Source organism: Nannospalax galili, unplaced genomic scaffold (assembly GCF_000622305.1).
Source record: "Nannospalax galili isolate Female #2095 unplaced genomic scaffold, S.galili_v1.0 scaffold929, whole genome shotgun sequence".
Lineage (NCBI taxonomy): Eukaryota > Metazoa > Chordata > Mammalia > Rodentia > Spalacidae > Nannospalax > Nannospalax galili.
This window is the reverse complement of record NW_008359591.1, coordinates 60948-87976: the sequence shown is the minus strand read 5'-3', so window position 1 is coordinate 87976 and position 27029 is coordinate 60948. Positions and strand designations below refer to the sequence as shown.

The window sequence follows — 27029 nt, the reverse complement described above, 5'->3', positions numbered from 1 at the left end:
TTGGTTCTAACTTCCCATCAGCCTGGTCCCTCTGCAGAGGCGCCAGGCCTGGGCGAGGCCAGAACCCTCAAAGGTACTTCAGAACTGTGCCTGAGTGGCAAGCCCTTATCACCATGCAGAAGTCACCTAGCAAAGGGAAAATGGGGAGACATGCCATTGTTTGCTGTGTTGTAGAGCACCTGATTGCTTTCCCACAGAGTAGAGGACCAGGGCTTGCATTGTGTCTGGTTTGAGGCTTTCTCAAGTTCATCCCAGGTTGTTTGTACCTCACTTAGACTGCACAGATCACCTCACTCCAGCCTGTGGCACTGACTTTGCCATGGTTGCAGATCTCTTCCTGCCATGAAACGGGCCATTCAACGCACCTCTTTCTTCTGGTAGTCCAAACCAAAAAGTTTGCGTGCTTTTACTTTATGAAGTATAATTTTATTCTCAGCATAAGAATAATGCAAAGTGGTGATCCTACTAAAAGTAGACATCTAATTAGAAGTATTTGTGTTCCTTTCAGCTAAATTATCAACTCACTAATAATGTGCAGTGATAATGCTTCTCCTTTGATGTGTGAAGGCCTCATATTATGTGTGCTAATTTAGTAGGATGTGTAATACAGACATAATTAATAGGATTGGTGATTAATTTTGAAAAGTGAGCAGCTTTCTCTAATTGCTTATAATACCCATCATTAGGGAATTCATCCTTCTACTAGAACAAAACTAAGTAGTAATTACCCAATCATTTTAATGGAGTACCTTAATTGATTTTCTAATTTTTTGTATTCTGACTTCCTACACAAATACACACAAGCTTGTATTTTATTTTCATAGGTTTTCTGACTATGAAAATGCCTTAAGAGATGACATGAGTATGAATCAGATCAAGAACAAAGTTCTGGGAATTCTGCTGTGTGATTGTAGGCATGATGTGTGGCTCCCTGAAACAAGCAGATTCCTCTGTAATGATGCACTTCACCATGCGAGATGGGGCTGCTATAAAGCCCCCCTCGCCTCACTACCTGCTGCCCCATGCTACTGCCTCTCTCAGCCCCTTGCAGGGGAAAAATCTCTTTCAGTGCTAAATGAGATCTTGATTCCATGACTTCCTAGAGGAAAGCAAACCAGCAGCCGTCACTCCACTTGTACTTGCTGTATCTGTGCGGATATACACCCTGCCCACTGATTGAGGGGATTGAGTGTTCCCATGGGCATCTGTGGGGATGCACACCCTGCCCAAACTTGGGGGGTTATTCCTATGGGTCCTTTGTCTGCCTGGGGTTCAGTTATTCCTGGACAAATACTTCATAGAAAGAACACTCCTCGTGGGATCAATCTTCAGTTCCAAATTGCTGTTGCGTCTTTCCTGCTGGCTTAGAACACAAGATGCTCAGATGTGCCCCCACCAGGCGAGTCTAGAACAGGACCATCTTGAGCACACAACTATGTGCTGGCTGAGTTGAAAGTGTTGCTCTGAATATTATATTGAAAATTAAGGTTTGGTCAGAATTTCTTTGTTACTGCATGTTACTTTATTAGATATTTTAGATCAGATATTTAGAGTCACACTTGATGACTAGAAATCCCTGAGTTGGCAAATCTTTCCATGTAAGAAGTTTTTGTCAAAGGTTAGTTAATTTCGGATAACAGTTGTTTGTGTTTATTATATGCATAAAACAGAAATGCATATGTGATTTATAACTTGCGTATAAGCAAAGTTAAGATACTCTGATTATATGACTTCAAGTCATTTTAGAATGTCTATCTTTAAAGATATGTTGGAGGCTGGAGGGATGGCTCAGCCATTAAGAGAATCCAGGTTCTGTTCACAGCACCCACATGGTAGCTAACAACCATCCATAACTCCAGTTCTGGGGAAATCCAACGCCTTCCTCTAACCTCTTCGGGCATTGCACAACACAGGTGTACTTACACACATGCAGGCAGTACACTCAGGCACATAAATAGAAATAATAAAATATTTTTTAAGATGTATGAAAGTGAACACCATGATAGGAATTCCTCGGAGAATAGTTTTCACTGGGTCAGTATTTTTTTCTAAATAAGTTCACACTGGAATTAAATATTTGTTGCTAATTTAAAATGTCAAACTAACCGATTTATTATTAGAACAAATGGTATAAAATAATCTCGTCCCCAAAAGAACCCCAGCTTAAAGCAGGAGAGCTGTGAGATGAATTCAAGGTCACCTGTGCCTCTTCCAGATGAGATGAAGTGATTCGAGGATACAGGGGGTGTTTGTGCAGACTTTCTGAATGAAGAAATGACTTTTGCAACCAAAATCAAATACATTAAACTCCGAGTTGTAGTCACACATTCTGGAGGTACTGTGAGGAAGGTACATAAAGTTTTGTTTTAATATATAGCAGTTGTTTGAAAATCTGTTTTGATCAGATTTTAAACACCTATTGACTTTGTCATATAAAGTGTACTATCTTTTAATTCTTTTTCAAAAGTGCATTTGTTGAACTACTTTTCTTAACAAAAATCGAATAGATTTCTCTTTTTTAAAATATATTTCATTTATTATTTTTATTCATTTTATGTGTATGAGGCACGTATGGAAGTGCACCCATGTCATGCAGTGCCCACGGAGGTCAGAAGAGGGTGTCAGATCCCCTGAAACTGGAGTTAAGGACAATTGTTAGCCACCATGTTGGTGCTTGGAATCAAACCTGAGTCCTCTGCAAGAGCAGTCAGTGCTCTTAACCGCCAAGCCATCTCTCCAGGTCCAAGAAGAATAGTTTTCTTATTGGTACATCTGTCTGACTAGAGCTTAGCAGTACACATTTTCTGTATATTAGTTCTGTATTACTATTTGAGGCAGTGCTTTCACAAGGAATCAAGCACATTTTTAAGTTACAATGTTATAACAGTAGACTCATACTGCAGTGTCTTTTGTTCGTATTTAAAACTTCTGCACACTGGAAGGAACTTGCCTTGGAGCCAAAGGGTTGTGATCACAACTCTGCCACACCTGGCTGTGTCCTGGTGATGCAATGTAACCTAGCTCAGTTGCCTCATGCAGAAGATACCTTGTGCTTCACAAAAGTGCTGTGAAAGTGAAGCAGCATGTACAGATAATGTGGATGTGTTCTACGTACACGAGCAGGGTGTGAGCATGCCCTGGCTCGGTGGACTGCTGCTCCTGGAGTGCACACCTCAGCCAACCTAAGCAACATGCACTAAGTGGCATTTATCTCTCGTGGTGGAGTGGAGCACCTGGCTTCTCCTGGTGCAGAGAAGGGCCTGCAGACAAATGCTTTGGTGGCATTCTTCTCCCCGCCTTCTGTCATCTTTAAAGGTCCATTGGCTTCTTTGATAATTTTCTTTCTCGTGACCCACAAACCTCACTGCCCTTTAGGCATTGTCAGGGTGAGAAGATGGAACCCTTAATATGGATTTCAGAAGCTAGTCCCATGTGGACTATGGAACTCACCAGGCTGATAAGACCTTTGTGTCTGGGAGCATGTCCCTGAGGGAATAGGCCCTGTTCTCCACTATGTTCCCAAGTTAAAAACAGTGCTGTCAGTGCGCTTGCATCTCTATCCGTAGAAGGAACAGATGTCCACTATGGGAGTGTGCTGGAATGATTTAATGGGAAGACTTATTCTAAGAGTAAGGGCTGCATTTAGCTTCTTGGACTCTGAGCAGTATGCAGATTTGAAAGAACTGATGCAATATCTAAAGTTGCCTAACTTCCTCCCAGGAAGTAACTCCCACACCATGACCACCAGAACAGAATTAGAACCTGAAGTGGTCACCCAAGAAAGCTGCCTCCCAGGCAGGAACTAAAAGCTCAACTCTAATGCAGGTCATAGTAGATGTGGGTTTCTACAGCCTTCCACGGAGGAAACGGAAAATAGTATGGAGAGGCTTCCTTTGCGGCGACTCATAAATATCCAGCAGCATTGTCAGAGTCAGCCAGGCCTGTGGGTCCACACGAGTGACTCCCAAGACTCCAAGTCGAATCTTGACAGAGGAAGAAAAAGCTGCTGACTTCCCCAGCCATTTGTGAGCTTTTTCTTATAATTAAATTAGCTCAAGTATAAAAACAGGGTCCAAACTTCACGGCTTGTTAGAGTGTCTCTAAAAGACATGAGATTGTCAAGTTTAAGCACTTGAAGAATTCAGCCTAGGAAGAGTGAACATTCAAGGCCTTGATGACTCTTCCTCCCCTTTCACATAGCCTAGACATGTTATTCTTCAGTTCTACCAATGAAAGATATTACTTATTTTTAATGTGGACCTAGATGGCACAGACAGTGTTGCTCACATTGAATCCAAAGGAGAGGGGACATGTCTATTAGCGTTTTGTGACTTAAACAGCCCAACTCATGGAGCCATTGTGGCAAAAGGATCCCAGGCCCCTGGCGCACTGTGCTGGCTATGCTGGCAGAAGCAAATCCTTACCCTGAAAGAGATCAACCCAAGTGGAATCAAGTGGTAAGACAGGGGCTCAGGCTGAGGAAGTGAAACGCCACAGCTAATCAAAACCAAGGTGAAGCCAGGAAATAGTGACTGTCTTGCTTAAATATTTCAAAACTTGGCCACAGATGCTGTTGCAAAAGGAAAATCCCAAAGCTGAAGCCATGGCAGTGTCACTGGAATGCATATTTAGCCTGCTACAAGGGTCATGTAGAAGAGAATCACAGTTATTTGGATATATAATTCCTAATGCACTTGCTTTAAAAATAAGCTTTATTATCAGTGCCACTCCTCATATTTTCCTTTGAACATTCTAATCATTTTCCACTGAGAGAGAAGGAGAAAGGGAAATGAGAGAGAGACATGTCCCACGGAGACTTTTCCCAGGAGACCCGTTAGTCCCCACTACTCTACAGTCCCCACTCCTCAATCCATCTGTGCCACCCAGTTGAAAGAAGTCTCCATTTCCCAGAGTCACTGGCCGGTAATGACTTTTTTGTGTGTGGCACTGATATCTGCCCAGAAAGTACTCACCCCCAGCCATCCCATTGTGCTGAGCAGGCAGAAGGGCTGGAGGGCCAAATCCACTCTGGTTCCTGTCCCACCCTGGCATTTCCTGCAGTCACATCTTAGACAAGTGAGTTAACTTCCATGTGCCTCAGTTTTCTGTGGAATTGAAGCAATGCCCTGTCCACTGAGCTGTGTATCAAATGGAATTGACTTGTGAAATGTTTAGCTCTGTACCTGGTACACAGCAGGCATCCAGTAAGTGGAAATTCTAAATAATACTAGGTATTGAAGAGCATAACGTCATTGTCAAGGTAAGCAAACCAGTGGCGTGATCAGTGTAGAGTTCAGAATTAAACAGCATGTGCACTCAGTAGCCATAAAGTGAATATTTGAGTTGGCTGTCCCCAGGCTCTGTTTCTGTATTCTCCCTTAGGCTAGGTGCTTAGAGTGACTTTTTTTTCTTTTTTTTTAATGTGTATGAGAGTATTGCCGGCATGTGTGTAAGTACACTCGTGTCATGCAGTGCCCACAGAGGTCAGAAGAGGGTGTTGGATCCCCTGGAGCTGCAGTTATAGAGACAGTTGTTAGCTGCCATATGGGTGCTGGGATTCAAGCTCGGGTCTTCTGCTCTGCAAGAGCAGCCAGTGCTCTTAACCACTGAGCCATCTCTCCAACCCCAGAGTGACTTTTTATATATAGGCTCAGGCTAAGCTGTTTCTAAAACAAACTACAGTGACTTTATTCATTATAAATACCTTTACATTGTGTAGACCTGCCCCCATTTTCCAGTTTCTGAAGTTTTCCTAAACCTACCAGTGGCGCCTTCTCAGATTAACCCAGGTTACCATGGAAAGAACTAGTATATCCAGCAAAGGTGCAGGCCCAGGTCCATCCATCCACAGACAGCTATACTGTACTCTCAGGCTTCTGTTGAAGTCACCAGTCTTTCAAGGAAAACAGTAGAAAGCAAAAATATCTCTATGAAGACTCATTAACCAACATCTATCCGAATCTAATCTGGGCCAGATGGCAGCTGTCCTGGTAAAGTACAGCTGGAGCTGTCTCAAAAGCAAGAGTCCTCTATTTGCTTCACATGAAAACTCACTAATTCAGTGACCAGCCATGTCTTAGGTACAAACACAGCCCCATTTTATACCCTGTTTGAAGAAACAAAGTTGCTATGAATGTTTTGTTTTTACGAATCAGATTCAATGTGGAGCTACCTTAGAAAACCACCCCCTGCAAGCAACAGCAAGAATTGTCTCTCCTGCATCTTTGACATGGGCTTACTATGGACTTGTGACCAGTGCACTTGCTGGGGTGGTGGGTGTCTCTGATGGCCTGGCAGTTTGCCCACTGCTGACTGTGGCTAACCTTGAGTCAGGCGTTGGAATATCTCAGGCTTTGGGCCCTGTTTGGGGTGGCCCAAGAGCATTTCTGAAGAGCCCAATGCACATTGGATCCAACGTGAGAAGGATCCTGCTACTTATGGTCATCCCTGTGCTCTCAACATCTTGACCCACTCTAAGTGTCTCAAATCCAGTAATCTAACCCTTCCTGATCTCAAACCTGGATTTACTCTTTTTCAAAAGAAGGGAAACAAGGTCAGATGCTGCTGAGGTCTCAATGAAGAGTAGACCTTGAGTGAGACAGAGATATGGGTAGACATACCAGGGAACTCTAGGGAGGCTGACCACACCACTTAGGGAGTTACAGAGTCTGACTCCATTATGCAACTGGTTGTCTCTTTAGTGTAATGAGTTCCACTGCGTCTGTGGTCATTTTGCTACTTTGAAATTTTAGTCCTCATGGAATTCAGAGAAAATCATTTGGGTAACAAAATGAGAACTTTAATGTCATCTATTGTGTGGCTGAGAGTTCTTGGCTAAGGCTGTTGCCTGCACGGCATTCAGAGCACTGGTTCTTTCTCATGCATCTTTTTTTTTTTGGTCTTTTTGAGACAGTGTCTCCCTGTAGCCCCAGCTGTCCTGGAACTCACTGTGTAGACCAGGCTGGCCTTGAACTTCCCAGAGATCCGCCTGCCTCTTGCCTCCCAAGTGCTGGGACTACAGGTGTGTACCACCATGCCAGGCCTTCTCTTGCATCATTTTATAGCTATCCTTTTAGACTCAGTTGTGATCTCATAGAACTACTGATTGAGTATTCACACAAATCCTGTGTTACACTGTCACTCAGCATTTGATCCTTGGCACTGCTTGTGCTTTCCTGACAGTCGGGTGAAATTGTCCTGAGTGGGTTAGTGCCATTCAGGGAGCACCATTTTCATGGATGAGTTTCTTGGAACTAAGCTCAGTCTGAACTTTTCCCTTAGGTATTCTCATATGTATATGTGGCTGAAGTATGTACTCAGTGTGTGTGTGTGTGTGTGTGTGTGTGTATGTGTTTGAGATTTCCATTTCATGTACTTTTGACATTTAACCAATAGTAAAGAATTTTAATATTTGAAAGAAAAGGAAAACCCTTAAGTTTAACCATTGCTGTTAACATTTTCCTTTCTTCCCGGACAGTTTTTGATTATCCTTATTACGTGTTTAAGTTTAGACCATACGTAATGCATTTTAATAGCAATCATGCGATGTACTATCATGATTTTAACATTTCCTCATTGTTAGGCAGGATTCCCCCTCTAATTTCTTGCTGTTTTAAATAATAGTATGATGAATATCTCTATAAGCAGCTTCTGTTAGGCCTTATTGAACTATCTCCTTGGGCCAGTTTGTGAAAAGTAGAATGTCCGTATCAAAGAGTAGAATGCATGAACACTGCAAAGATACATAAAAGGCACTTCATAGTAGTCTGGCCTGTTACTCCACACCACCTTCACCAGCCGTTTCTTACCTAGAGCTTCCAGTAACTGGCCAAAGTCTCTCATCTTTTACCTTAGTGAGCCTGAAACCTGTTCTACCTTGTTGACAGTTTCGTGGGCATGACCACATGGAGAAGATAAGCGTTTGCAAGTCAATTGCTGTAGTTCTGGCTGGTCCACTGGAATATCTGGAACAGTTTGATAAGGCCTGACCAATCCCTTCACAAGGCCACTGTTTACTACTTGTAGCAAGAAATGATTCATACACTGGCATTTCCTCCACCTAGCCTCTCATACAAGCACAGGGTTGTCCTTCATGTTCCTTCCTTCCCATCTGTATCCTGACAGTTGTTTCGCAGAAACAGCCCCCCAAGTCTCACCCTGCCTTTCCATCTCTACCACCTCTGCCTTCCCCCAGGCCCATGTCACATCCCCTTGGACGGTGTCCCCAACCTGCCTTACCCTATCAGGACTGCTTTGTAGGTGTATTTCAGTTTCTTTCTGAGGAAAGCTAATTTATTAGCTTATTGGCCTTTAGACCCTCCTCACTCTATAGGTCAGATCTAAATTTTGCAATTGTGATTCAAGACCCTTTGTTATTCATTTCAGACTTCATCTCCAATGACACACACATACACACAAGCACGCACGCACGCACGCACGCGCAAGCACCCTGAACACGTCCCCATTCTTCCCTCTAGCTTCCTCATGTTCTGCTGTTCATTCCTAAACGAAAAGCCCAAGCATGCAGTCCTGGGAGGCTTCTCGGTTTCCCTGCCAGGTTGGTTCTTTTGCCTTCCATGCTGTCCAGCTGTGTTTAGTTCATAGCAGTGGTGACTGAATCAGGCTTTGGTGAGGAGCCCCCAGGCTTCTCCACTCAGCACAGGCTTCTGGGTCAGGGCCCTGCCTGCCTTAGCACTGGTGATGAGTGTTAGATTTATGGATACCCTTACAATCCTGAACACACAGTTACCATTTTTAATTTCTCAACCTAATTTTGAAGGAAAATTTGGCCTTGCAAGATTAATAGTTTCGATTCACTGAGAATCTTAAGAGGTAATACAAGTTTCTTTGCCAAGATCCTAGGAAAATGCAGTTCCATGCTTGGCCTTGAGTCAAACACCTTTGTGAAGCATCTTCAGCCATTCTGTGATGTCTCGTTCTTTTCTTCCTCTCCTCCAGAATAGCACTGGCAAAGATGCCACTAAAGGGTCTGTAGTTAATGCATTCTGGACATCATAGGGAAGCTGCATCCATGAACTCTCCACAGTGTGGGAGTCTAACAAGATCTGCGTATGACAAAAATAGTTGACATGCCAAGGTGGATGGGGGAAGTTTCACAGGGTCCCACCTTCAGATGAAGAGCTACTATGGGCAATCAATGGAAACTGAGGGAGGGAGAATCAGTTTTCTCTAGGGACAAGCTCCCTGAAAGGTTAACCCCAATGGAAATCCCTAAGCACAGGTACACATGAGTATCACTAAATGGATTCAGTATATCTATTTATAAATGTAACTAAGTAATTGAAGAAGAGGACAAGAAATTGTGAGGTGCATTGGAGGAGTCGGGGAGGAACTGGGAAGAGTGGAAATAATGCAAATACAATGCTCAAAATAAGTGATTTAAAAATTGTTAAAAAAATAAAATATTTTTTAAAAGATGCCACTAAAGAAAGATGCAGGGAGGGTGACAGCCAAGACAGAGTGAGGAATTTTGCCTTCCCTTTCATAATTCCTTGCTCAGTAATATGCTTGTTCCAATTTTATTCTTAATGTTGCTGCTATATCATAGGAGTTATTTCAAGGTTTATGAAAACCATAAGAAGTAGTATTGCTCTATAAAGAATCACTTCCTTCCATAATGTGTTCTCTGCATAATAGACTCTAGCTTTGATGGCCAAAACTAGTGTCCTTCATGAGATGATGGCTGGAGGTCAGAATACTGCCCGAAAGAGGCTCGCTGTGGCCTGCTAGATTTTGGATATCTTAACGAAGTCGCTTCCTCTAAGAATTCCATATCCCACTCATATCACAAGTTTGGTTTGAATACCTTTCAAAAGAGTTTTTAATTTAGTAGATGATTCACTAGAACACTTTGTGTGGAACATTGATAAATATAGCCAAATAACATTTTAGTAAATATTGAAAAATGGATTTCTGACTACTGCTAAAATTTCCCATCATTAGTCAGTGTCCCTTGTTGAGCTTTAAGCCTCAATAATGAAACAGTAGAAAAATATTGAGAAACAGAGATTATGCATTTTACTCAATGTGAGTTTCTTCCCTACTTAGACATACTGTGTTCTATCCTTTGTGTCTGTTCAATGAACCTCTTACCCCATGAGGGCCATCTAGTGCCTCCTAGGAAAAGCGCTGAGCCTGGGCACCCAGCTTTCCCAAGGAGCTTCCCATCCAGATTCAGAGTTTTGCATTCACTAGTGACCAGTGGTGCATAGAGCTGCTTTTAGAATTCAAGTGTAAAATTGCCCCTGATTAATAGTCAGGGCCTTGCTGTTGAACTCATCGGGTTCACTCAGCCACTGGGCCGTGAACCCCAGAGGGAAAAGTAACGTTATATGTGATTGCTGTGAATAAGCTAAGGAGAGAAGGGAACTTCCAAGGGAAAGGCTGCCAGAGAAGGAAATGACGATGGCAGGAGATGCAAATTCCTAGGCTGTACATAAAATCATTCTTAGACATTTTTGTCCTCAAGAACCATAGTTTGCTGAGGGGAAACCCCAGATGAAGTGAAGTTGTTTCGGGAATGGAAATGTCCTTGTTGGTAAGAGAAGTTCATGCACAGGGAACAATTCTGTCGGGCTGACACAGCTTGTACACTGCTACACTGCTGTCATCTCTTACTGCTTTCCAGCATTGTTCACAAAACACTAATTGTGAGAATTATGAGGATGTGTGGATTTCTTAAGCCAGGCTCTATGAGTGTACCAGCTGGACCCTTTAACTCTTCTGCATCACCTTCTAGAGGGCAGTCTAATTACACTTTGCCCAGTGGGCAGCATTCCCAAATGGTTGTTACAGTTGCCATCTTGTGTTGTTAGCCTGCATAGCCCTTGGTCAGGTTCTAGCCACAGGATGAGAATTCTGAAAGTCTGAGGAGAATGACAAGAGGGGACTGGGGAAAGCAAATAGGTCTTCAACTTCTGGAGATCTTAAAGCATCACGTAGTTGTGCAAAGCCATTCCTTTTCATTTCCCAAGTATAAGATGCTGTGTGTTCTCATCTCGGTCAGCCCTACCATGTGCTCTTCTTTTCACTAGAAGACACAATTCCAAAGAAGGTGGTGTGTCACTTCAGTGGGAAAGCCTATGCCGATGAAGAAAGGTGGGACATCGACAGCTGCACACACTGCTACTGCCTGCAGGGCCAGACCCTCTGCTCAACCGTCAGCTGCCCCCCCCTGCCCTGTGTTGAGCCCATCAAGGTCGAAGGAAGTTGCTGCCCAATATGTCCAGGTATCTAAGCCATTGTTCTTCTGTTGTCAAGCCGTAGTATGGCCCAGGTAGTGCCTCAGTCCTGTTGAATATCTCCCACATGTAGCCCCCATAGTGATTTGCAAAGCTATGACCATCCAGGTAAAGGCTGATTTCCTGCCAGAATTGCCATGTCTTTCTAATCTGTGTCTTCTACCCTTGAGGGGAAGTATAGCCATGTAGGTAGAGCAAACCTATTAAAGATGGTTGTCTGTCAAGAGTAGCCTAGTTAGTGCACCACCTGCCATCTTTTCCCAAGCCCTCTGCTGAACTCTTCATCTCTTTCCTCCTGGAGTGTAACCTCTGAGCACACCCTGCCAGCATGTCTCCCTCATCCCTCTCCTTCATGTCAGCTGCTCCATCCTATCTCTTAGTTTCAAACATGAGTTCCCACAGCTGCCCAGATCTTGCCCCACCCCCTCCAGTCCTTCTCCTAGTTTCTATGCATATGTCTCCTGCCAGAACAGCTCCTTTATCCCCTGCTCTAATCCCAGAGATGCAGGGCCTTTGCCTTCACTGGGACAGACCCTGGGCAGCGCTCCCAGTCTGAATCCCTGCACACCAAAGACTCCCCAGGCAGCCTGGACCACACAGACCGATGCATAGGCTCCCCGTAAGATCCCAGTGGGGTCCTGAGTGAGACAGGAACCTTTCTATCTTCACCTCAATTCGCCTGTTTCCTCAAAGCATTATGTTAGAGAATCTTGTTCTGAAAGTTCAGTAATCTGGGATGTGTGCCAATTTAGAAGTACAGCTATACTGTTCAGTTGTAAAATGGGGCAGTTGGATACTTAAATGTGTAATTGAACTTTGTTGATGTTTTGGGGTCGTATGCAAAGTAGCCCTATCTTGAGCATTTCTGACAATGTACAATTGACCCTCTCAAAATTAACCGTGGCAAATGCACAATGAGTTCTCAATTCTCATCTTACTTGGTGAATAGCAGCCGTTGGCTCAGCTGTTTACTCCTGACCCGAAGGCCTTTCTGTACTTGGCTTCCAGGTCACAGCTCTCCTGGCTTCTTCCTTTGCTCCTGGTGCCCCTTCTGTGTTTTGGTCCCTCACTTAATCACCCACCAAAAACTGGAGCAAAAGCAAAAGTTTATTATAGTCATCATAGCAAGAACAATTTCAGTATTTCAAGGAGAGCAGAGTACTGAGTAGATTAGAGACAGCGGCTGCACTGTTCTTGATCCAGGCCATGAGTGCTAAGCTCGTGAGTGAGGTTTCACTGTAAATCATGGTGGCACTGGGGGACTTCACAGAGAAAGTGTTTGAGCAAGATCCAGAAGAACGAGTGGTCTCTCTAAGTTGGAATGAAGAGGCCATCTAATAGAAAACCCCAAGATAGGTCCAGTGCTCCTGGACCAGTGAGTTCTAGAAGGAGAAAGGAGAGATGGCAAAGACAAATAGTGGTGAAGGTTTGTAGGACCTTCGTTATCAAATGAAGATGTAAATTTGGCCTTTGTAGGAGAGGGAGGCTCAGTTTTGAGCAGATTTATGGCATGAATGACAAAGGTCATGTCTTGGAGGAGACTGATGGGGTGGTATACAAGAGAGATCAAAACAGACCAGAGGCCAGTACAGCTGTGACACACACACACACACACAACTGCAAATCCATTGGACATGAGGGAAAGTTGGTGGAGTAGAAAAGTCTGTTCTTTTCAATGTTCTAAGAAATGTTTCCACCTACAAAGCCAGTGACACTGGTGGGAGTGACGCAGATGCAGAAAGTGGGTCTTTCATGGCCCAGGACATAGGGCATTGATTTGATGCTATTTGTATTGCGGATGTAACTACTAACAATAAGGCAGTTTACCCATCATCTCAACGCAAAACTCTTCCTTCTTTTAGAAATGTATGTGCCAGAGCCAACCAACATACCCATTGAGAAGAAAAATCATCGTGGCGAGATTGACCTGGAGGTTCCCATGTGGCCCACTCCAAATGAAAATGACATCGTCCACCTCCCTAGAGGTGAGTAGCCAAGTTCCTTGAGATCTGTCTTGTCTTCATGGTTTGCTTTACTTTTTCCTGTTTAAAAATTGTGTTTTTGTGTGGCTCACCCAAGTTCCAATAAGTACTCCATGAAAGACCTGCTTGGCTGAAATTCATTAAACACTGTAATATTGATAAAAATACAGATCACTGGATAAATACCCCCTTCCTAGCCCTACATACTCAGAGACTTGGTGATGGTGGAAAAGATATGTTCCTAGTCATAAGACCCTGGTGTGAAATATATGTGAATGAACATTGTAACCAAAGTAATAGCAAACTTTTTACTGCCCCTCGGGATCCTGCCTGTATTAAGCTTTTAGTGTTACCCTCTTGAGTTTTTAATCCCATGAGAGTTCAGAGTTTATTACAGTAAGTTTCCCCAAACTTATTCCATGCCTTTTTTCCTACTTTTCAGTTGTGTATAACAAGCAGGTTGGGTTGTTTCTTGCTAGCTAAGAGATAACGGCACGGCTGAATTCCTATCACTGCTGCCTTCTCTAAAAGGGAGAGTAGTTTAAACTTAATTCTGAGCTCTGGATCAATACTGCCTCCTGTTGCATCCAAGCACATTTTCAATATCATCATTGTAAAATTTCTATATTCCTTTAGGAACAAACAGCATTCATTGCTTTTGAGATTAATGATCTGTTACTTAAGACATTATAAATGTTATGCTTGGATCAAGCCAGATAACCACAGAGCCAGATTCTGGACCCAAGGTTGCAGCTCCTTGTATGATTGCTGACTAGACATGCAGGGTTAGCATTACATGTTCATTTACTCCACCAGTATGAGTGCCTGCTGTGTACCCTGCACTGTTGGAGATTCATGGCTCCAATTATGAGAACAGCCTCAACGAATGTAGTATGCTGGGAACCTGCGCTTACATAGCATCTCTTAAAAGTCTCAGATAAGCAGTCTCCTTATGTGTCGGTAGCAAGAAAACTCACTTCTCCTAGGCAACTCATCTGTTTTAATCTGAAAGACACTGGGTCTTATTAAAAATATAAAGATTTTTGCTTAGAACTCAGAAAACTAGAGTATCATCCAAATTGCTTTAGTGTTTGATCTAATTAAACTTAGCTTCTATGTAGAAGACACTTACTTTCTGCCAAAAAACGGGGAACAAAGCTATTTCCATTTCAAAATCTCGCACCATATATGTTAATTATAGGCACAATATTTTAATATTAGTCCCAATATTTTAAGTTAGTCTCCTTTTAATCACTTTTTAAAATCTATGCAGTTTTATATTTCCTAATTAGCTCCCACAAATACCGTCTTGCCCAAGCAATAACATTCTTGCCCTCGACTTTTTGTTGTTGTTTGTGTGTTTTCTTCTTAATCCTCTTTACTTTCTAAGAGCTCTTTGGATCAATGTTAGACTTTAATCATTTTTTTAGCCCAAAGTACTGGTAAGTAATCAAATCAAGCTGCTGATCTCTATTGCAGTATACTTAAAATAATCCTTTAAAATTTTGGCTGAAGTAATATGTGCTATTTTTTTTTTCTCCTAGATATGGGTCACCTCCAGGTAGATTACAGAGAAAACAACAGGCTTCATCCAAGTGAAGACTCCTCGCTGGACTCCATCGTCTCAGTTGTGGTTCCCATAATAATATGCCTCTCCATCTTAATTGCATTCCTCCTCCTCAACCAGAAGAAGCAGTGGATTCCGCTGCTGTGCTGGTATCGAACACCAACTAAGGTACCATCTCAGGGTTTCTTGAATGATAGAGGACTAGGAAAACTTATGCTCCTTTATTTCCCTAACATTTCCTAATACCTTCTGTATTAGCCAGTGCCATCCCTATTTTGCTAGCCATAACCTCAAGTGTAAACCAGGCTGTAGCTATCACATGTAGCAAGCATATGATACGTACCAGGACTACATGGGTCACTGGGTAAATTACCTGTCACGCACTGGGTAATGAATCCTGACTTCTCATGGGCCCAACTTCCTCAGTGTACTTCAATATTTTCAAATGAGCAAGTACCTCTGGGTTGAGCCCTGAATTATTGTTCATATTAAAAATTAAAACTTGATCATTTGTTATTTCTCAGTCGTCTTTCAATTTCCAGTAGGGATGAAAATTAGAAAGGAAGGGAGGTAAGAGGGGAGGGCAAGAACAGCTGGAAGAGACTGAGGATGCACAAGTCAGGTGGACTTGTCACAGGTAAGCAAAAAGAAAGGCATGGGGAGACCAAAACAACGCTAGGCAAGGTCAAGAGGCAGGCCAAAGGACAAAAGGTGCTTTGCTTTTGCTTTTATCAAAGGACCTCTAAGACTATAGGGAAATAAATCCTAATTCCTTCCAACTCTAATCCTACCTTTTGCATTTACATTTTTAAAATTATACAACCTAAATATTTTTTCCACCTTCCCATCTAGTTAGTAGGCCTTCCCCTTCCATATGAAATTCGGCCTCTGATTTTTCTTTTGACAAATATGCGTGAGGCACAGCCTTTATGCTAGACACGTAACTGGATCAAAACAAGGTGCAGAGCAAGGAAAGGCAAAGTTGAGACCACTGTCCAAAGTTTGGAAAAAACACCCTGATATAAAGGCATGAGATGACAGGGCACAGACAAGTTGGCCCAGCCTGGGAGGGTGTAAGTACACCCTCAGTGACTAGAAATCTGTGTTTTGTTTAAAAAGTCGCCACCTGGCAACTTTTACTCATTTCCAACCCTCTTAAATGCAAGTCTGCAGTCCAGGGACTTGAAAATAGTTGCCATGTCACTTCACCAATGAAGGAATAGGTGGAACAAGAGGATAAAATGCCCCATGTAAAATCTGACCACTGATAAATCGTGAAACTGTCAGCTGAATTAGGTCCTGAACATCAGTTCAGTTAGAGTATACAACTCAGCTAATTCTTAGTGTGGTTTTTTTTCCCCTCTTCTCACTGAATAGCCTTCTTCCTTGAATAATCAGCTGGTATCTGTGGACTGCAAGAAGGGGACCCGAGTCCAGGTGGACAGTTCCCAGAGAATGCTAAGAATTGCTGAACCAGATGCACGATTCAGTGGCTTCTACAGCATGCAAAAACAGAACCATCTACAGGCAGACAATTTCTACCAAACAGTGTGAATGCAGGCAGCATGGATGAGGTTTAAAAAGACAGAAAACGACTACATCTGCTCTTAAAAGTAAACTAGAATTTGTGCACTTGCTTAATGGATTGTATTGGATTGTGACTTGATGTACAGCGCTGAGGACTTACTGGGATGGGCTCTGTCTACAGCAGAACAAGTATTCCCACTCTGCATCAAGATAACTGACCAAGTGTTTTCTTAGAACCAAAGTTTTTAAAATTGCTAAGGTATATTTGCTTGTAAGATAGCTGTAGAGGTATTTGGGGGTGGGAACAGAGAGTTTGGTTGGGGAAATGGGTTGGGAGGGTAGTGTTGGGAAGAAAATTTGGTCAGCTTGGCTCGGAGAGAAAGCCAGTTTAAAAAAAAAAAAAAAAAAAAAAAAAAAAGCAGTTCATGGCCCAGAGGATATTTTTTCCTATTGCTCTGAAGACCGCATTGGTTGCTGCAAAGCTCAGGTCTGAATAAGCAGGAATACAAAAAGCCTTGCGACCCAGCTGCCATAACCACCTTAGAACCACCAGACGAGCGCATCGGAACTCTTGATAGCCATCCCAGGTCTAAAGCCACAAGTTTCTTTTCTTACAGTCACAGCTGCAGTAGGCAGTGAGGAAAGCCAGGGAAGTGTGATGGCAACATTTCTCTAAAGCGGGTTATTAAGGATATACAGTTAAGAGTTATACTTTTTGCTGCTTCTGTTTCCTTCCATGCCAATCAGGCAGTTCCTAGTAGAGACAACAGATGAGTAAGAACAAAGTCACTTCTTGGTGTGAGCACTGGAGCTTTCCCAACAACATGGCAAGAAGGAGGGGAGGGAGGAGGACACCAGGCGTTTCCAGGGGCCGCACTTCATTGTTCGTTGTTGTTTTGTTCTGTTAAATCATTGGTTGTTCATAGTTTTGTTGAAGCTCTAGCTTAAGAAGAAACTTTAAAAAAAAAAAAAGACTGGGATTTTTTTTTCCTTATTATATACTGATTCTACAAAATAGAAACTACTTCATTTTAATTGTGTATTATTCAAGCACCTTTGTTGAAGCTCAAAAAAATTATGCCTCTTTAAACTTTAGCAATTATAGGAATATTTATATAACTATCTTATGCTTCAAAAACAAAAGTATTTGTGTGCGTGTGTATATAATATATGCGTATATATTTATACACATACAATTTATGTTTTCCTGTTGAATGTATTTTTATGAGATTTTAACCGGAACAAAGGCAGATAAACAGCATTCCATATCAATGCTTCTGATCACCTAGGGTTTGGGGGTTTGTTTGTTTTTTAATAACACAAAAATCTCATTTACCTGCAGTTTAATTGGAAAGAAAAGATTGTGTGTCTGTGTGTGTGTGTGTGTGTGTGCATGCGTGTGTGTGTCTGTGTGTGTGCACACTTTGAGCAACCAGCACCACACCTGCTATGAGAGGATAGCTCTTTATTAAAATCTTCTTCCTCATTTGGATTTGCTTTCCGTTGGTTTTCAATTCACTCACTGGCCAGAGACATTGATGGCAGCTTATCTGCATCACTAATCAGCTCCTGGATTTTTTTTTTCTTCAAACAACTGTTTGAAACAACTACTGGAATATTGTCCACAATAAGCTGGAAGTTTGTTGTAGTTTGCCTCAAATATAACTGACTGTATACTATAGTGTTAACTTTTCAAACAGCTCTTAGCACTTTTATACTAATGACCCATTTGTGCATTGATTTTTCTTTTAAAAATGCTTGTTGTGAAAGACACAGATACCCAGTATGCTTAATGTGAAAAGAAAATGTGTTCTGTTTTGTAAAGGAACTTTCAAGTATTGTTGTAAATACTTGGACAGAGGTTGCTGAACTTTAAAAAAAATTTAATTTATTATTATAATGACCTAATTTATTAATCTGAAGATTAACCATTTTTGTCTTAGAATATCAAAAAGAAAAGAAAAAGGTGTTCTAGCTGTTTGCATCAAAGGAAAAAAAAAGATTTATTATCAAGGGGCAATATTTTTATCTATTTCCAAAATAAATTTGTTAATGATATGTTACTGATAGATTTACATCAGCCTGATTAGTATGAAATTTTGTTGACAATTAATCCATTCCTGGTATAAAAAAAACTTTATCAAAAAAATTGTAAATGCTTGCTTTTTGTTTTTTCAATCACGGCCATATGAAAATACTAACAGGATATAGGACAAGGTGTAAATTTTTTTATTATTATTTTAAAGATATGATTTATCCTGAGTGCTGTATCTATTACTCTTTTACTTTGGTTCCTGTTGTGCTCTTGTAAAAGAAAAACAAATATAATTTCCTGAAGAATAAAACAGATATGTGGCACTTGGAGTGCACCGTGGTTCTATAGTTCGTTTCTTGTTTTCAAAAGGCAAAGTTGTAAAGGGATGATTTAGAACATGGTTCTTGGAAGTAAATAAACACTAAGTCAAAGTACCCACGTTCAAAAGGATTTCTTATCTGGGAGAAGAAAAATGTTTTTTTTCCAGGATTATCTGGCCAGCACACCTAAAGCAGCATAGTGAGCCCCAAGTAGCCCTCAGCTGGTGGCCCATCCCCAAGGGATCCTTGCAAAAGGTTGTCCCTACAGGGCACTGTACAGGGGTGCTATTCTCGGGAAGGTAAGACGCCTACCTAATGTGCATCACAAGTTAGAGAAGTCTCATCTTTAGAACAGACTGAATATCAGTTTTCCAAAGCTGCTTGAGACCCCAAAGTATTGCAAACATCAGATTTCTGAGGTCAGCTGTGGAGTTTTGCACTTGGGATGCCATGTTAAGGCTCAAATACCTTGGGTTTTGAAACATTCTGGATTTCAGATTTTGGTTACATAACCTCTCAAAACAAACTCTTATCACAGGCTTAGAAGTTTTTGTTTGGGGTAGAAAATCATATAGTAGTTTACTACCAAAGAACAAAGTGTTTATAAAACAAAATCAGAGGAAACCTATTTAAAAAGAAACTGGACTTGATAGGGAAAAGTGGTGTAACTTTCAGAGGCATCAACTTTAGAATGAGCTATAAATATATCAAAGGCTGCTAAACTATGTCCTGTAGAGTCTCATTTCTTTGGCATAGTTTTTGCAAAATCAATTCTAATTTCTTAAATTATTAATTTTTGTAGTAAGTGTGATCTTCAGCAATTCAAGGGGAAGTAGCAAACAGTCCCATATCTTTGCTACCAAGTAAGACATCAGTACAAAAACCACCTCAAGTTCCACACACCTCCTAGATGATAGCTGAGGCCAAGTGTCACCAGACTACAAGCCGAACCACACCTTGTGCAGCAGTCACAGCATCTCAGCAACTGTGGGGCAAGGAGTGTGGACAGCCTGCACGCACCCAGCCTCTGAGGTGGAAAGAGCCCTGGCTCCTTAGACTGTCACAGCCTCCTCCAGCAAAATAGGAGGACAACTATCATCCCACAGCAGTGTAGCATGATCTAGAAAGGCCCCTCCTGGGCTAGTCAGGGCTTCCCCAGCTCCAAGGTTGTCGTGCTGGACTCTACATAGATGTGCAGGAATCTAGCCCTGAGGGCAAAGCAAAACAAAAACTCAAGGCTCTGAAGTATATATTATTTTATTAAATGCCACTGATTTAATTGAAACTGGCAAAAGTGTTCACAATCAGTGCTGTAGTTGTGAGCAACTATAGAAAAACACACAGGTGTTAGTGAAACTGAACATTGCCATGGGAACAGGCAGTGCCACAGCAGTTCCTTAAAGCACCTCAGAGGATGTGAACTCTTTACAACGTACACTTCTTCACAGACAGGGAACAGACACACATCCAAAGTTCATACAAGATTCTGAGAGTGGCATCATAATGGTTAAAGCATGAACAAGGGTGCAACAGGCAGCTATAAACCAGTCCTCTCCATTAGGGTCTGAAGCTCACACTTAGGCCAGCGTAATGTAGATGGCAGCAGCGCACTTCACAACAGGCCACGTTTGTTAAGTCTAAGTCTCCGGACAATACTGGTAGGTAATATTTATACTGACAATGTTCATAAAAATCAGCGTTCATTCTCACTGTCATGAAGAGGAGCCATGGTATAGCTCTCCCAGTGCTTTACTCTAGATCAGTGCAGTTTACACGGAAGAAGCCATAAAAACTATTATCGGGCACACTGTCAATGAAAACCGTAACTGCACATGCACAGTTCATACTCCTCTCCTTTGACTCTGCCAACTTAGAAAACTGTTTATAACTGTTACATTTACAAAAACGCATCTTGAGAATTCAAGCGTGCCATGGTTCTCTTGCTTCTGTTTTGTGATGAATTAGTGAAGTCATGACCTACTAACATTGAATCACAAACCCATGTTCAAATGTGCTGGGTTTCCAATATCAGGAAGAGGAGATAGCCAGCTTTCAGAATAATGCCGCAGGAATTCGAGCGTGGAATTGACAGAGGGTGAAGCTGCTCCTGATGTCACATGCTCTATGTAGGACACAGAACTACAAGAAAAAGAAGACCTGGGTAGAAATGTATCTCCTGCATATGTTCATGCTAATACATTAGGTTTTATATACATTTCATATGTATATAAAAAGCACCACAGTATTGAGGACTAAAGTTAATGCGAGGATCTAGAACACATTTGTAAAAAGATTTTGAAGAGGCTATATCCAACAATGAGAAACTCTCTCAAGACACATTAGAATTTCCCAGAAATGAGACCCCGAAAGGCCATGTCTCTTGGGGTGCCCCACGACACAAGTCCTGCAGCAGCACAGGCCTCTTGGTGAAGTCAAAGAAGGGTGTTGCTCTCAGGGTTGCGATGGCGGCAGCCATGCTACATCCCTGGCCTTAGGTATGCTCACAAGTCAGTTGTGGCAGGCTGCAGGGTGGTGATTGAGCAGGTGTAAGAAGCTGCATTAGCCAGCACAGCACCCAGCCCACCTTAGGCCAAATGAGGCCAGTTCACCTTCTTTCACTTCTGAGCTTTGCATTGAGACTAAGGTAGTCTATTTACACACCCAAGCCACACTCACCTGGGTTAGGAACATGACAAGTCCAGCCAAACCAGGGGAAGCAGTCTTCCCTTTGAGCAATAGCCCCACCCAAGCAGCATCCTATTACTAGTCCCCAGGAAGAGGCACAGCTGCAAGACTGGGTGTAAAAGAGCATTTCATTGCCCCAACATTGACATCTTCCCCAACACTGGGAAGTTTCCACATTCTGCTCTTTCATATTCTGGACTACAGCAGCAGCGCTGGAGTCTCAGTTCTGGCTTCTTTTCCACTCAGTCTTCACAGCATAGAGCAGACAGAGGCACAACATACCAGGCCAACAGCTCACAGGAAGCAGGTTCAGAACAGACAGCAGCCTGAGCAGGAGGAGCAGATCTATGGGGGGAGAGGGCACCTGCTGCCTCGCCAAGAGTGCAGGACAGGGTCACAGTCACAATCCTCAGTTTGCAGAGTAAAGTGAAACTCGTTTCCCCCAAGCACTCTGCTTTCCAGGTCATAACATCCAGAGCTCACTGTCTCTGGCCCTTGTGGCAGTGCCCTCTGGACCCACTATAACATAAAATGGAGACATGTTCTTTACATTCGTTTCATTCCTGTTTCATGTCCATCTAGAACAAACCTCGAGACCATCCAGCTTTCATACCAATGCTAGCACAACAAAAGCAAACAAAGATGTCAGGTACAAAAAAGCATTGTAATTTAATAGGGAAAAAGAGCCACCCATCAGAAACAGTATATTTAAAAAGATGTCGACTCAGCCTTTTCTATTTGTTAATCCACTCACGAAATGGCTGGCTGCTGTTTTCGCATTGTGTCAAGTCCTAATACTGCATTATCCACTGAGGGCCCCACTGAAGAACAGGCCCATCTGAGACAGGACATATCTCAGAAATCACAACCACCCTTACCCTCTGCTAACTGACAGAGAAGGAAGCAAAACCAAGGAAGAAGACACTGGTAGAGGCTTGCTCTCCAAACTCTGGTCCTCTCTTTATCATTCAGATTTTCAGTCTTTTCTCAGCAAAGTAAGACCAGTATCTTCCCGGCCTTCTTTTACCCCATCAATATTCCCATTCTGTGTGATTCGGATCTTGGGCTCTAAGATTTATAGCCCAAGTTTCACTTTTCCAAGTTGGCCACCATCTATTTTCTCCTTCCCTTCTGTGACTAAGACCTGGGTTTCTTCTGTGTTGCCCTTTCTACTGTTTGCTGGTTCCTTTCCTCCAACATTCACCTGGCGGATCTGCCCTTCCTTTTCTGCTGCCCCCAAGGTGGCAGGGACCACTCCTCCTAAGCCTCCCAGGACCAATACATCCACATCCACGTCAATGTTGGCTTTCAGTTGTCATCCTGACACACCTGGGGAGAGGAAACCTCAACTGGGGAATTTCCTCTATTGGACTGACTGGCCTGTGGGCAATTCTATGATTTTCTATGAATTTCTATGATTCTAAAATTCATAGAATTTCCTAGAATTCTATGAATTTCTATGATTCTATGATTTTTTTGATTGTTGAGTGATCTGGGAGGGCCCAGCCCACTGTGAGTGGTACCACCCCTAGGCATGTAGTCCTGGATTGTGTAAGAAAGCAGGCTGAGCACAGGCCAGATAAGCAAGCCAGTTCCTCTGTGGTCTCTGCTTCAGCTCCTGCCTCCAGGTTTCTGCCTTGAGTTCTTGTCCTGACATCCCTCACAGACAAACTGTCACTTGGCAAGTATAAGATGCAATATACTCTTTCCTACCCAAGTTGTTTTTGGTCAGTGTTTTATCACAGCAATAGAAAGCTAACTAACACAGCCTGATACTCAGAGAAATGTGGCGATGTCTTTGGAATGCTCTTCTACCTCCTCCAGAATTCACCATTCAGCTGTGAGAATTCTTTCCAGCCTAGGATCTCAAATAAAAGGTACATTTTGTAGGGCCATGATGTTGGAATCATATATCAGTCACATACCTATCCTCACTATACATTAATAAAGCCTGTAAACAAGATGATACATCTGTTGACTGACCACAGTTCCTCAACCATCCCTCACATGCCACCAAGAAACTCACCTTTCAGTATATAGTCAGTCAATAAGCTTGGAACTTTTTCACTGTCCTCTTTCATGGCACGAAGAACTGCGAAGTAAGAAAAAGACAACAGACAACCACTTAAAAGTTCAGATCAAAAGTAATTTTGTAGACTTAATACTAATGAATGATATGAGGGAGCTGAATCACCCAAGTCAGATTCTTTCCTAGTAAGGGATGACAGTAAAGGTTCAGGAACCTGACTGAGGAACTCTTAAGAATGCTTCCCCATTTTAGTATTTCCAAGCACTGAAAACAGGACATAGAAAGTGGGCTGTTTACAGAGCATTTGCTTTGTCCTAACAGATACTGAGATGTGAGGGGCAGTCATGTGCACTTTGATGAACTGTACATCCATCCTCCTCAAAATGGGAGGAACTAGAGAAACGGAGACTTAGCTGTACTCTCCAACCAGCACATCTGTCAGACAGTAGAAACATTTAAAGGAAAGATCACATGAAAAAAGGACTTCTAGAAGGTAGCACCCAGCATCTCCTAAACTCTCAAAACCCTCTACTGTGGACAAGCCTAGGGAGCCAGGTGCTCCTAAAGGGAGGCTCTACTTGTGCATGTGCACATGTGTCTGTGTCTGAGTATTCATATGCATATTGTGGGGATCAAGCACAGGGTTTCATGTATGCTACATTAAGTGCTCCACTTAACTGAGCTACAACTGCCTGCCAGCTTAACAATTTTATACTCCCAGTAAAAACCAAACAGAAACACCAGCCACTCGGTATCATGTTTAGGGTTTTGGTTTTTAATCTGAATCACCCAGGTCGAGATAAACTTACAAATGTGCTTTCACAGTGATTTTTTTTTTTTTTCTAGATGTATGAGGAGACCATATGGTATAACTGTCAAGTCAGCCTTCTGGGGTTTTAACCCTGGTTCCACCACTTCCCTAACTATGTGACTTTGAGTATGCTACTTTACCACCCTGAATATCTAGTTCCTCGTCTGTAAAATAAGGATAATTAGTTCTGTCTCAAAAGCTTGTTAGTGAGGATCCAGTTTCTCACTGGTTATACAGGGCATACAATAGTGACTAGTATGAACCATGCTGAGCTGTGATCCCCTTCTTGTAGCTCTTCTGAGAAAGGCTACATTTCCATAAACTGTTTTTCCTTGGGCTAACATGTACCAGTAGTGGCAACAGAGGACCCAGTACTCCTCAATGTTTTCATGGGACAATTGTCCTTTCGACTTTTGACTATGACCTTAACAATACCGTCATCATAACTATCTTAAAGTGCACAATCATTCCCTCACTCAAAGATTCCAAATTGTATCAATATAGGAAACTGTCATCTAAAAAATCACCAAGAATGGAACTGCAACGACCTTGGTTTATCCTTGAGCTGAGGCTCCTTAACAATTCTTGGCTTCTGAGCAGTATTTGTGCTCCCTACTTCAGACAACTGTTACATACAGCATTTCCACTTCCAATCATGTTTTAATCACTTTTTAAGCTTCTATATAAAATTGCATTCCAAAAACCAGTATCATTCACAGTGGAGTTGCTTGGGAATTAACAGACCCAACCCTGTAATTAACCATCCTACCATGTGATCTTGGACACTCACAAATTTGCAAGCTCTTCCTGAAAATTAGAGGGCTGGACACCCAGTTAAGCTCTGTATTCTTTATGTTAGACTGGCTGGAATCACCTGATTTATCTTTATCTAAATAAAAGCTATTCTTCATAGAGTACTGTAAAAGCCTGAGGTTAGCAGGCAGCCAGCAGGCAGCAGGGACCATCCTCATTTTTTTAACCCTCAGTCTGTGGACTGAATTTCCAAAACAAATATCATTATTAGTATCTATCCACATAGTATGTTTTCATATGGTTCCCTCCTAATTAGCAATTGTCATAAAAATTATGAGAAATAATATGATTAATAAAATCAATCCTTTATGTTTCTTTGTTTTTGAGATAGGCTGATCTCAGTCTCATAATCTTATGGCAGTCCTCCTAACTCAACCTACTGAGTACACCATAGCCAGTACTCAAGCCTTTCACTTTAAAGGCAGGAAACATCAAGCTGATTATGACTTGCCCCAAATCACATATAATTTATTTTCTATAGGGTAAACTGAGGAAATATTTTTATTCTAATTTTCCAATGTGACCAAGAAAGAGTAAGTGACTTCCAAGGATATCCCTGAAAATAAAAGGGAACGACCAGAATTCTGTGCTCATTGACAGCCACCCTAAGACATATTAGTACATAGTACAATGTGTATTTAAGTCTCACAAACTGTTTTAAAGCATGCCTCTACCCACACACAGGTGGACTATCTTTGTCTGCTTTATTCACTAATCTATCCCAAGCGCTCAGAAAACAGCCTGACATAGAGCAGACCCTACCAACATTTGCTGAGTGAATGCATGTTCTTAAAACATCATTGTCAAGCTGGGCATTAATGGTGTAAACCTTTAATCTCTGCTCTCAGGAGGCAGAGGCAGGCAGATCAAAGCCAGCCTGGTCTACACAGAGAGTTCCAGGCCAGCTGTGGCTATAGGGAGACCCTGTCTCAAAATACAAACAAAAACAAAAGCAAAAATAAAAAACATCAGGCTTACGTTCTACCTGTAACTATTACCTTTGGTTTTCCATTCAAAAGAAAGCAGTGTGATCCTAATCCTCTCCTATTCAGTTACTAAAAGTCAAAGTCACATAAGACCCACAAAGCATTTATTCACTGACAGATATATTTTTATAAGAGGTGATGAAGATTCAGGTTACATCACCCCCCAAAATACTCACCACATAAATATTTCCAAAAAGGGGGGAAAATCAGAAAACACTACAGTTAGTGCTACCATCGACATCATAGCTACTTTGTATTTCACTGTCACAAGAATACAGAATGACATCCATCAATTGCCAGCACACGGTAACAAGATAAACACAAAATATAGAAATGAGAGTCAGGGGTTTAGTCAGCAAAAGTAAATTACGTTTACAGATTAATTTTGTCTTTGCTCACTTTTTGTTAATATTTGAAGATCTTCAACAGATGGTGGTCCATTTTTTTTCTCATAAGGGATAACTGTTGTCAAATACTGCCAAGATAAAAGGAAAAAAAGCATCACTTAGGTCTGAATCAATCTACCTTCAAGATCATACAATTAATGACCAGATGTACATATATTAGTACATACATAACTACTAGAAAGTCTATTTTACAATATTAAACAGGAACTGGTCTGGTGAGAAAGCCCAGGTGACTGCAGCAACCCCAGTATCTGACTCCTTTGGTGGGAGCTTGTCTTTTCTGCCCCTCTCCCTGCAGCATACAAGCTTCCTGTCATCAGAGATAACCGCCTTCTTGTAGTTCAGTCACTGAAAATCTCACAAGACTAGGTCTGAGGACCATTCTGAACTCAATTTGTTAATTCTTAAAGTGGCGTCTTCAGCTGATGGACAAGCACTGGGGAACAGCTGGGGTCACTGACAACACAGTGGACAGTAACAGGGATGACAGAATATATGGGCTCCAGTGGGGGGTAGAGGAACATGGGAGATTGTTACATGGGATGTGGGTATATAGATAAGATTGTTTGGGATGGTCTATATGAAATACACAAAAAAGCAATAAAT

At 42.0% G+C, this 27029-nt stretch overlaps 2 protein-coding genes across 4 annotated transcripts in view; one reads left to right on the top strand and one right to left on the bottom strand.

Moving 5' to 3' along the window:
• The window catches only part of Crim1 (cysteine rich transmembrane BMP regulator 1), a 192886-nt gene extending 174185 nt beyond the window's left edge, over positions 1–18701 (top strand). For both annotated transcript variants that reach the window (XM_008823363.3, XM_008823366.3), the window contains 4 exons: positions 11055–11249; positions 13124–13246; positions 14788–14978; positions 16188–18701. In XM_008823363.3, the coding sequence (XP_008821585.1) occupies positions 11055–11249; positions 13124–13246; positions 14788–14978; positions 16188–16364 (686 nt within the window). In that variant the 3' untranslated portion in view covers positions 16365–18701. The remainder of the gene's footprint in view (positions 1–11054; positions 11250–13123; positions 13247–14787; positions 14979–16187) is intronic.
• Positions 18702–19933: 1232 nt separating this feature from the next.
• Positions 19934–27029, bottom strand: part of Fez2 (fasciculation and elongation protein zeta 2) — a 43548-nt gene continuing 36452 nt past the window's right edge. For both annotated transcript variants that reach the window (XM_008823359.3, XM_008823362.2), the window contains 3 exons: positions 26416–26491; positions 23404–23469; positions 19934–20831 (listed from right to left, as the gene is read on the bottom strand). In XM_008823359.3, the coding sequence (XP_008821581.1) occupies positions 20815–20831; positions 23404–23469; positions 26416–26491 (159 nt within the window). In that variant the 3' untranslated portion in view covers positions 19934–20814. The remainder of the gene's footprint in view (positions 20832–23403; positions 23470–26415; positions 26492–27029) is intronic.